This window comes from Vigna unguiculata, chromosome 9 (genome assembly GCF_004118075.2).
Source record: "Vigna unguiculata cultivar IT97K-499-35 chromosome 9, ASM411807v1, whole genome shotgun sequence".
In the NCBI taxonomy this organism is placed as follows: domain Eukaryota; kingdom Viridiplantae; phylum Streptophyta; class Magnoliopsida; order Fabales; family Fabaceae; genus Vigna; species Vigna unguiculata.
In genome coordinates, this window is record NC_040287.1 from 29,466 (window position 1) to 40,441 (window position 10,976).

Consider the following 10,976-nt stretch of genomic DNA (forward strand, 5'->3'; position numbering starts at 1 on the left):
GAAACCCGTAAAATTTGAGAATTGTTCTCCAAGGACACCGATTTTGGGATTGAACAAACATATGGATTAACCTCTGATATTTTTCTTAGCTGCAAGCTCCAGTGAGATTCAGAAAATCATCTCCAAACACAAGAAACTGGCAAAGTGATCTGAACAGCATAGGCTGCTAGATCGTACAACCAAAAACCAAAAAAAAGAAAAAAGGAAAGACAAGGTTTGAAAATGGCTCACGAGTCACTCTCAGAAACTCCAGATATCTCGCCGCCTTCATCTACAGCACAGTTGCAGTCAGATCCATCTCTTTCAAGGAACGGATCTTTTAGCCGGCTCAACGCCCAGGCACCAGAATTTGTGCCAACTCGAGCCACCCCACGGACCGATTTGCAGCAACCTAGGCTTGTTGTACCACCTCCTCCTCCAGCTTCTAGTATGGTACACGTTTATTCACCGCCCCATTTACCGATTCAAGGTCATGTCGTCCCGGTACAGAATCACCATCATAATCTTGGCCATCAGCATCACGTTCCAGTTCACTACCGGCCTCATCATCACCCACATCAGTATTACGTTAGTTCTGATTCTACCGTGCAGCAGTCTCAAGTTGACCCAGATCGTCTTCCTTCTTCCAAAAGCAAGCTGTCTGATGAAGCCAGTCAGAAAATTTTGAATCAGGTAAACTTCAGTTGCCTTACGGATATGCCAATTTCACTGGTTATCGCCAGATTCCAAAGTGAATGGGTGGTTCACTGTTTCAGTTTTTCCTTTGTTAACTCACACGGATTGGTACATGGAAGTGTTCTTGCTTCTTTTTGACCATTTTTAATCCTGGTGTATATCAATATCAGTCAAATATTTTCGTTAGCCAATCATGTATGCTTATTTGTTTGTATTTTGTACTGTGTTCTATCACTGTCCACCGATCAAGTTACTTGGTCTCACACTTTGAGCATAACTTTCCTCCCTTCCCTTTTCACCCACAACCTTTTGTCCCAAACTTACCCTCAGTGATTCAACTGAAAGACAACGAACTCAGAATGAATTAAATTGATCCTCAGTGCACTAATCCCCATATTTATTTGGTCCAGTTATCCTTGTAGTCATGGTTATCAAAATCGCTAGTCAACTTGTTTATGTTTATGATTCCACATCCTAGGACCGAGTTAACTTGCACTAGAATTGTATTTTATTAGGGTCCTATAAACTCGATCAAACTCATGTAAAATCGCAAGTTTAGAAAAAAGTTTAATACAACACTGGATTTATTTGGTTTTTGGTCACGATTTTTTCAAAATGCACTAGAGAACAATTTCATGGTTCCCTAGTACTCTCTTGCAATCTTTTGTCTGTTTTGGGTGTTAATCTCTGGGTGTCTACTCTGCTCCATTCCATTTTGTGTCTTTGATTCTCCTCTACACTTTATCATCTCACTATTCCCTTTTCCTTTCTCTTGTCTACTTTTAGAAATGGGACTAGCTATACAAGCTAAAAAGGGTTGAGTCATATTAGGATTTTAACTTTTCCTTTTTACTCATCTTTGGCTAGGTTGGACTATTGGGCCTCCATTTAAGTCCAACAACTTTTTTTTGGGTAAAGTATAATATGTCATATAATCAACTAGAATAATGATAAAAGGATGATAATATTAAAAAAAAATGAAAGAATGTTTAAAAATATATAAAATATGATAAACTAATAATAATAATAATATTACTACAGTACAAAAAACATAAAAAGTTTTTTATAACATCACATAATATTAAATTAATATTTTATTTATAGGTATTTTAATATATTTGTATGCGAAGTAAACTCTTATGAGTTTCCAATTATCTTGTTGTAGGTGAGATCAATTATCTTGTACCATAGGATAGATAGGCCAAATCACAATTAAATTGTAGTGCTTTGGCTGTTACTCTTTAATTAAAATGAGTTGCACCTTGACTATCATTATAGTTTTTAGCTTAGTGGTAAGTGTTCAATCAAGCAATTAGTATCAAAGTTAAGGTTACGAGTTGAATTCCTATCAAGACAATTATTAAGGGGGAGATTGTTGCATGTAACATCAATTGGACTATTGGTCTACTACACTCTTAAGTTGAAAAAGCTGCACCTTCACTATTAGTTATAGCTTTTGATCGACAGTTAGAATCGAGATCTTACTACAAAAGTATGAATTGTATATTGGGAGACACAAATCCTAACAAAATTTATGAACTTCAAATATGTGCACACCAAATCATTATATCTCACTCAAAACTCGTAATGGAACTTCAATTCAATATGACAAACATAAAACAATATAATAAAAATATGAAACAGTAAATCATTAGAGGTGTAAACCGTGCATCCTAGTTACGTAGGAGAGTAACTCCTTACTAGTTACAAAATAGTAAACCATTAGCTCCATCCCATTTCCAAATAAGAATTCTGTCTTATTTACAAGATAATAATTCATCTAAAGCAAATAATCTTGTAAGATAAAATCATAATCTCCACATATACCTTCAGCTCCATCATTTCCAATTCAATTTCCTTTACCTTATCAATAATGTCTTAATGCTGATGTAAAGTTTCATCCTTTTCAACTTTGATTGTAACTAAGCTTTCATCCAAATCCAAGTTGTCTACATCCAAACCCAATACTTCATTCTTCTCATGCTCATCTTCCATAGCCTTTTTATCGTCGGATGAACAATCATCAATATTAATTTGAACTGGTTTTCTTGTTTGCTTCTTCTTCGTTAATTTTGAGTAACCCATAACAAAAACAACATCGTTTATTGTAATTTGCTTTAGTCTATTTCTTATTTTTGTATAGATTTGCTTTAGCCTATTTCTTATTTTTGTATAGACGTTAACAAATGCAAAGACCAATATGATAAGCAAGTAGAAGACTAGTAATTCTAAATATATTTTCTCATTAATATTAACTTAGTATCTCAAAGGAACTCCAATTATCCTTACATTGGGAGGAGCTACATTTTTGGAAATATGGATGCTCTTTCTTTTGTGAAATGTTATAATAGAGAAACTAAAGAAGTTCTTGAATAGATAAAGTTTGTAATTTTCTTACCTTTTGGAATTTTCTCATGAATTGGTATCTTCTCATAATCTTCCAACATTAGGTAAATACCATTTGCAACACAAGGTCTCTAAAATAGCATTTTCCTCTTTGCCATCAATATTTGACCAACAATTTTGTAGTTTGCTTTATTATGTCACAACTTGAATAATATTGTCTTTCAACATGACATGCTTCATCTCAAACTTTTTAACAAGTTTTGGATATAGTGGATGCATCTATGGACTTCAAAAAAAATTCCCTTTGGATTGTTCACAAGGAAGTTTATTGTCGTACTTATTTTCTTATCTGTCCAACTCAAGCAATGACTACCTTGGGGTACCGACAAAATCAAAGTTACAATACCATTTTTTATCAATTATTCCTTAGATGGAAAAGTTACTCTTCTTTTGTCTATGTCGATGACATGATTGTTGCAGGGGATGATGAGCATGAGAAATTGGTTTTGAAAGAACATTTTGTTACTCAGGTTGAGATAAAGGATTTAGGAAAATTGAAATGCTTATTTAGAATAGAAGTTATCAACTTAAAAGGGCATCTTGGTCTTCCAAAGGGAATATGTTCTAAACCTTTTCAAAGAAAAAGTTAAAATTGATTGGAAGGCCACGAGTTCCAATAGAACAAAACCATAGAATTAGAGATGATGAATATAATTTCATAGCGAATAAGGGCCAATATTAGAGATTTGCAGGGGAACTCATTTGCATAGACCACACTAGACTAGACATATCATATGCTATAAATGTGGTCAATCAATTCATGCATGATCCAAGATAACAACATTTATAGGTTGTGGATATAATCCTTCAATATTTGAAAACAAGTTCAAGAAGGGGATTGTTGTTCAAGAAGGATGGAAATAAATATGGAGATGTATACTAATGCAAACTATGTTGGGTTTGTTACTAATATAGGAGGTTCACCTTTGCATATTGCATGTTATTGGGCGGAAACTTTGTGACTTGAAGAAGTAAGAAACATAATGTAGTTCAAGGTCCAATGCATAGGTTGAATTTCAAGCTACAATGCAAGAGGTGTGTGAAGAACCTATGGCTCTTTTCTTTTTGTGATAATAGATCAGTTATTAGTTTTGATCCCAACCCAATTCAACATGATGAGACTAAGCACTTAAAATAGCCTGACACTTCATCAAAGAAAAAAAAATCGTTAATGACCTTAGAACTGCGTCTTACATCCCACTAGGAATCCGGCTAGCAGATTTGCTTACAAAAAGGTCTTCCTACATAACCGTTTCACTTGCAATGTTGAGTTTTGAGAAGATATTATCTATTTATATGAGGAAATATTGTCAATTATTGTAATTATTACAATTAAGATATTGTTGGGATACAAAGAGTCATTGTTGATTAATGTAATTATTACCTGGGTGGTAGAATTCCTATAAATACCCTCTTGTACTGGTTTGCTATTGAGAATTTGAATCAGATTTTCTCTTCAATATTTTGACGTTAATATATTTCTCTATATTGCGTTTTTCCTTCTTTTTTTTTGTTATAACAACTTGACTAGAGTTTTGGTTGAGATTTTTACATAATAATTTGTAGGTGGAGTATTATTTCAGTGATTTAAACTTAGCTACTACCGATCATTTGATGAGGTTCATCAACAAAGATCCAGAAGGTTTTGGTAAGAAAATATTTTCAGTTTCCTTATTTTATTACTGTATAACTGAATTGCTATGGAGTCAAACAATTAATTCTACTTCCTGCTTGATGTTACTACTTTCAGCCTCCTTAAGGAACACCGTAATGATTGTTCAAAGAATATCATATTGAATAATATAATTGATATATTGTTTCTTGTTCCTGTAAGATAGTATATGGTTTTAGATCTGTTATGATCTTAGTTTTGTATTATTTCTAATGCCTTTTCTGTATAATTTCTAATGCTTTTTCTAAAACTATTTAGTGCCTATATCTGTTGTTGCATCTTTCAAAAAGATTAAGGCCCTCATAACCAGTCACTCCCTACTTGCGACTGTTTTGAGGAACTCATCAAAGCTCGTAAGTTTTTTGACTTTCTTGCTTCATGAGCTAATGTTACTCTTCAACTTATATATTTTCTACGTATGGATATCCATTCGTAATTTTATTCTTGATTCTTTCACATATACGTCAATGCTGAATCCTCCAGGTGGTTAGTGAAGATGGAAAGAAAATCAGACGCCAGTATCCCCTGACTGAGTCTGATATAGAAGAGCTACAAGTAATTCTTGCTAAAATCTTGTGACTGACTTTTAAGTTGTCAGGACAGTTTATTAATGCTGCATTTGGTTTTCTTTAAACAATCAATATCATTTGATGGGTTCTATCTCGACCCATGCATGTCATATATTCTTTTTGAAATATTTTATTGTTAATGATGGTTGGTTTTACATCTTTTTTCTCACTCTAGCAATTTTATTTTCTGGTAGTCTCGCATTGTTGTAGCTGAAAACCTACCTGAGGATCATTGTCATCAGAATCTTATGAAGGTTTTCTCAGCAGTTGGGAGGTACTATTTTGGCTTCCATTGAATGAGGCTTGTTGTGGATTTTATTTAAGGCTTACGTGTGTTGAAACTTTGAATTCTAGTTATCATAAATTTTTATGTGGGCATGTGGCAGTGTGAAGACTATCCGTACCTGTCCACCTCAAACCTCCAATAGTGGGGCTTCTTCTGCTTTGAGATTGGGAAAAGTTGATGGTTTGCCTTTATCTAACAAGGTATAATTTCATATATTCATGAATTCATGTACTACAGTTTCCATCAAGTTCATCATCCCTTGTTTTTGTTTTACATCAAATTTTTAACCTGTAGATTACACTTTATCCAACCTACACATGAATTTTAGTTTTAATGATGAAATTGACATTTCAATCTTATGATGTTTTCCAAGTTTTTATTAAATTGTTTGAGGCCCTCCACAGACCAAGGCTATCTAAAAATGCCTATTAGTTTTTGTTTCAGTCATTTAGAGGAAACTTAACTGCTCCCTATACAAGGTAGGTAGTTTATATACAATGACTTGCTATTCATCTGGGGCGTGTTAGTTGTGTTCAGTTTGGTCATGTGAGGTTGGCTGCAGATAAATAAGTAGATGTCAGGCCTGTTTTATATTTTGACCTTGCAATGTACATATTTTTTTTTTGTTCGTGTATGTATTTCAAGTTTTCAATGTTTTATAACTTATGTCAACTGATAATCTTATGATGAGTTATAGACACGCCCACCACCATTTGGGTTATTCGTTACTTTAATTTTGGCATGAACTTATGCTGGTAAATCATCCTTTTATAGGATTCTCTCTCTTCTTTAGAGTATTAATGAAAAGAATGTATTTTAATGAATCTAATACAACTTTTTGTGCCAGTTGCATGCATTTGTTGAATATGAATCTATTGAGCTGGCTGAGAGAGCAGTAAGTACCAGTACTTTGCTGAGTTGGCAGGGTATTATTTCAGTTTACTTTTTAACCACCTCCATTTAGTGATCAGATTGTAAACCATTCACAGGTTGCTGAGCTGAATGATGAGGGAAACTGGAGGAGTGGCCTCCGGGTTCGCCTAATGCTTAGACGCATGGTATGCATTAAAATATTCCTTTCCTCCATTACGTGTATCCAAGTATCCCTCAATTATGGTTTGTATATACAATCAAGAGGAGTGTTGGGAACACTCTTAACACACTATCCCGTTGGATAGAATTTATTGAAAACTACAATTCAAGGGAAAGATTTATTAAATAAGATGTGCGACCCACAAAATTTTATTATTTTCAATAAATTTCAACCAATGATAATGTTCGCAACATTTCTAATCAAATGTAGATTTGAGGAGTTTTTTTTTTGGGCATTTACATTTAGGGTCTTGCTAAGGAGTACTCTCAAGTCACCTGTTAAAGCAATAAAAAGAGAGTTTTTATTGAAAATTGTTAACATCTATATCTTTAATTTTGGATTAGTATTGAATAATTAGAATCAAGATTGGATTATTATGATTTGGTCCGAGTTTGCTGTTATTTTGGATCAAAATCATTTGTCTTATTTGACCTATATAATGTTATTGAAGGAAAAAAGTTTGATTTCATCTAATGTTATCCGAGACAACTATATCTATCTGGTTTGGTTTTCTCCCTTTTTTTATTTATATTCCATTTTGTATATATTATGTAATGATATAATTAGGCAACCCTATCTTATGTATCTGTTATTTTTTAATGAATAATGAGAATCTCCCTATAGTTTTTTCCCCTAGCTAACATGAAATCACATGGTATTAGAGCTTCAGCTCTGGTGCTATGGTAGCTCATTATGGAGAGACCGGTTATGACATTAGGAAATTCCTCCACATCTTCCATTAATTCTGCTATACTGAAACCACTTCATCCGTTATCGCATCTAATTTCTGGTCATGGGTGCCAACCAGCTCAAACTTTCAATCCAAGAGCTTGATGACGAAAAACTGTTGAATGGGCTCAACTCATTCTGTGAAATTAGTCCTCAATGGCAAAGAAAAACTAGGCTATCTTATAAGAGACACCTCTCAACCAGAAAATACAAACCCATCTCACCCAAGATGGAAGTTAGAAAATTCAGTAATCTTCTCATGGTTGATAAAAATGGACCCTTCCATTGCAAAGGCACCCTTATTCCTCCAGCTGGGAAAGATTCCTGGGAGGTAGTAAAAACTTTCTACTCTAAACTTGAAAACTCTTCTCTGATTTATGAACTGGTGTTTTTTCTATGGAGGTCCAAACAAGGATGTCATAACCTTTTACAAGCTCATGGTTACTTTTCTTTGGAAACCAAATTCAAGAAGTGAGAAGAGAATGGTGGAGTTTATGTGTTTCAAATTAGTCTTTGGATGAAGTTCATGGTAGGTTTCTGGGTAGAAAACCTTTACCTTCATTGTGAAAAGTGTTCTTGAAGTTAGGAAGGAAGAATTACGAAACTTTGAAGGTAAAATGATGCAAGAGGTTTGAAATTTCAGCCTTGATCGTAAGCGGACAGGAAGCAAGAGGTTGGCTGGTCCGAAGGAAGAACACAAGTGACATTTGTGTCAATTCAGTTCTTAGTCTAATGCCATGTCATTACAAGCTAGATCACCCAAATCTTTTTTATTTGAAGCATTTACTTTTGTGAAGAACAAAAAGATTAGGTAGATGGCGAATTTTGTGAATTAAATGTATCATGTTATTGATATTTTTCTTTTCCAGTCTAAACCATCCCAAGGACGAGGAAAGAAGGGACTTGATGTTGAAGTTGGCTGTGATGAGGATTATACTTCTGTGCCTGAGCCACATGCAAGTGAGAAACAATTAGAAGAGGCTTCCTTCCCTGATACTCAGTTGCATGAACATGCTGTAAGTGTTTCTGCGTATTTTTATTCACAGCATATGTCCGTGCCCTGTTCAATTATCATACGAAAAATTCTAACTGGTAGTTTGAGGGCAAAGTAGCAACTGGTATTTAACTTTTGTATGTTTAGGCCATAATTCCTTTAAATTAAACAGGGAGAAGAGCATGGTTATGAAAAAGAGACTGGGCAAAGGAAAGGTCGAAGCCGGGGCCGGGGTAAGGGACGAGGCCGAGTGCATTGTCATCAGAATAATCGTGTGGGAACACCCCCTTCAAATAATACCATTTTCACGGATCAAGTAATTGCCAAGCAACCACCAGGGCCCCGAATGCCGGATGGTACAAGAGGATTTTCAATGGGTAGGGGGAAGCCGGTAGCTGTTAATATAGCCTAATTTGTTCGATCAATGCTTATGCAAGTTTGTCGTTGTACTTGTAGCTGAGTATATGTTATGCTGTAACAGTGTGATTGTGACAGTACTAGTTTGGCTGGGGCAATCTGAAACAGTCTTCTTAACGTGTGTTTTGTCTGTTAGAGACGATGTGAACCGCCTAGAAAGTACAAAAGAAATTTAAGGATAGACTAAGGAGGGAGTCAGCTTTTAGGTGAAAAAATGTGTGAAAATGCAGACATGCAATATAAAGCTCGTTTGATTGTGTGGAAAATAAAATATCTTGAAGGCATATGATAATGATTACAGTTTTGTAAAAGATGAAATTGTACCCTTTTTTTCTCACTTTGACATAGTAAATCTTGGAAACATAATGATTTTTTCTTTCAAAAAAGCATATTCAGTGCAATTATAATAGTTGTTTTTTTTTTTAATTTCTCATCATAGTGTACGACAACTTTATTTTCCAAAAGTGTGTTAAGTTATTTGAATATGATGTATATCAATTTACGAACATCAATGTGCCATGTATCCTATTAGTAATACATATAGTATTCATCCTTATGATTGAGCTCATTCTAATGTTTTGGGTCTTCATCAAATTTTAGTATATTTGGTGCTACGTGATTTGTCACTTCTATCGATGATGGTACCCAGGTTATATGAATTTTCATCATTAAAGAAAAAGATAAGGTTTTTAACTTGTTTGTCAAATTATTTAGTATGATAAAAATATGATTTGCAAAGTTAATTAAACGCTTGTGTTATGATAATTGGAAATAATATGGAAATCATAATTATAATCATTTTTTGAAGATGGTTTTGTTCATAAATCATCGCAAAAGAAATTACTAAAAGGAAAAAATAAACATATTTATGAGGTGACATGAATACTTTTTTTTCTCTTTCATGAGTTTTCCCTCATTGTCACCTATCTCAGTAATTTATTACTCATTTCTTGATTATCCAATATTCAAATATCCTTAGTGAATTTTATTTGATTATTTTTTTAAATTAAGTGATCAGTGAAAAAATATTAATAATCGAATAATTGTTAAAAGTTGACTTTACATATTTCTATCATTTTCATTATTAAACTTATGAAATTGAAAATAATTTTGAAAAGAATAAATTTTTAAAATTTATATTTTGGTGAAAGTGATTTAAATTTGATTTTTAGAAAAACTAAATTTATATAAATTAATTTTTTGATAAATAATTTGATTTGAATTATACTTCAAAATTATTATTTTTATCAATTTATATTTTAAAATTTGTTTTTGAATATTTTTATATAAATTTAAAAAGAATATAAAAATATCCACATATATCTATAAATACATGCGGATATATAAAACAATTTTGTTTTTCAAAATACCTGACGAAACGAATTTTTTTCATAGAAGAAAACGGATAGGTAGTGTCACTGTCAGTCACATGATATTTTATCATCCTAAAAATAGGTTGTTTCTTTATGCACCCATCAAATTTCTCTTTGCACTAAATTTTATTTATGAAAAAACTCACATGCTCTTATGTCATCAGGATTTCGTTATCCGTAAAGGTACTGGAGAATCAAAACTTACTTTCTGGAAAGCCCATGTAGACTTTCGGATTTAATTTCCGGTACGTTGTTGATGACGTTTGGAAATTGATTCTGGAAAAGAAAAAATTGGTGGGTTTTTTTTTTTTTTAATTTCTTTGAATTCATTTATGGCAGTGAGTAAGTAAGATGGATGGCATGTTGTTTTGATGGGAATATTTGATGATTTGGAGACGCGTGCGATTGAAGTTGGTTATGGAGATTAATGAATTGATTAATGAATGCAACTCACAAGGTTCCATAAATGTATTTAGAACAGAAAATCGTAAGTTTCTCACTAATTGTAAATTTGGTAAATGTTGAGTTAATTAGCAAGTTTGTGTTATGTTTTTGTAGGTGTTTGGTTTGAGGGATGAACTATTGCGATGAACAAGAAAGGTAACTTATAATTTAGACTTTGTTATTGTCATATTAAGGTATGATACAACAATGGATAACAAGAAAGGGAGACGTATGTATTATTAGGGATTAAGAGAGGAGGTATTTATAGATGATACAAGAAAGATATAAAACTTAATAATTCTTATAGTAAAAAATGCC

The 10,976-nt window shown here is 33.1% G+C and overlaps 1 protein-coding gene across 1 annotated transcript; it reads left to right on the forward strand.

Annotated features, from left to right (window-relative positions):
- On the forward strand, positions 1–9,152 carry LOC114163117 (la-related protein 6B). Its single transcript, XM_028047205.1, has 10 exons — positions 1–672; positions 4,648–4,729; positions 5,012–5,106; positions 5,237–5,308; positions 5,517–5,596; positions 5,709–5,808; positions 6,456–6,503; positions 6,598–6,666; positions 8,300–8,446; positions 8,597–9,152. The coding sequence occupies exons 1-10, from the start codon at positions 223–225 to the stop codon at positions 8,834–8,836; spliced, it is 1,383 nt and encodes a 460-aa protein (XP_027903006.1). The 5' UTR covers positions 1–222; the 3' UTR covers positions 8,837–9,152.
- The last annotated feature ends 1,824 nt before the right edge of the window (positions 9,153–10,976 follow it).

What these genes read in the sequence shown, in the direction of transcription:
- LOC114163117 (XM_028047205.1), top strand. Translation starts at nt 223, where the DNA reads ATGGCTCACGAGTCACTCTCAGAAACTCCAGATATCTCGCCGCCTTCA. An exon ending in CAAAGATCCAGAAGGTTTTG is followed by an intron (nt 4,730 to 5,011) that starts GTAAGAAAATAT and finishes AAAACTATTTAG; the next exon opens with TGCCTATATCTGTTGTTGCA. An exon ending in GCCTAATGCTTAGACGCATG is followed by an intron (nt 6,667 to 8,299) that starts GTATGCATTAAA and finishes TTTCTTTTCCAG; the next exon opens with TCTAAACCATCCCAAGGACG.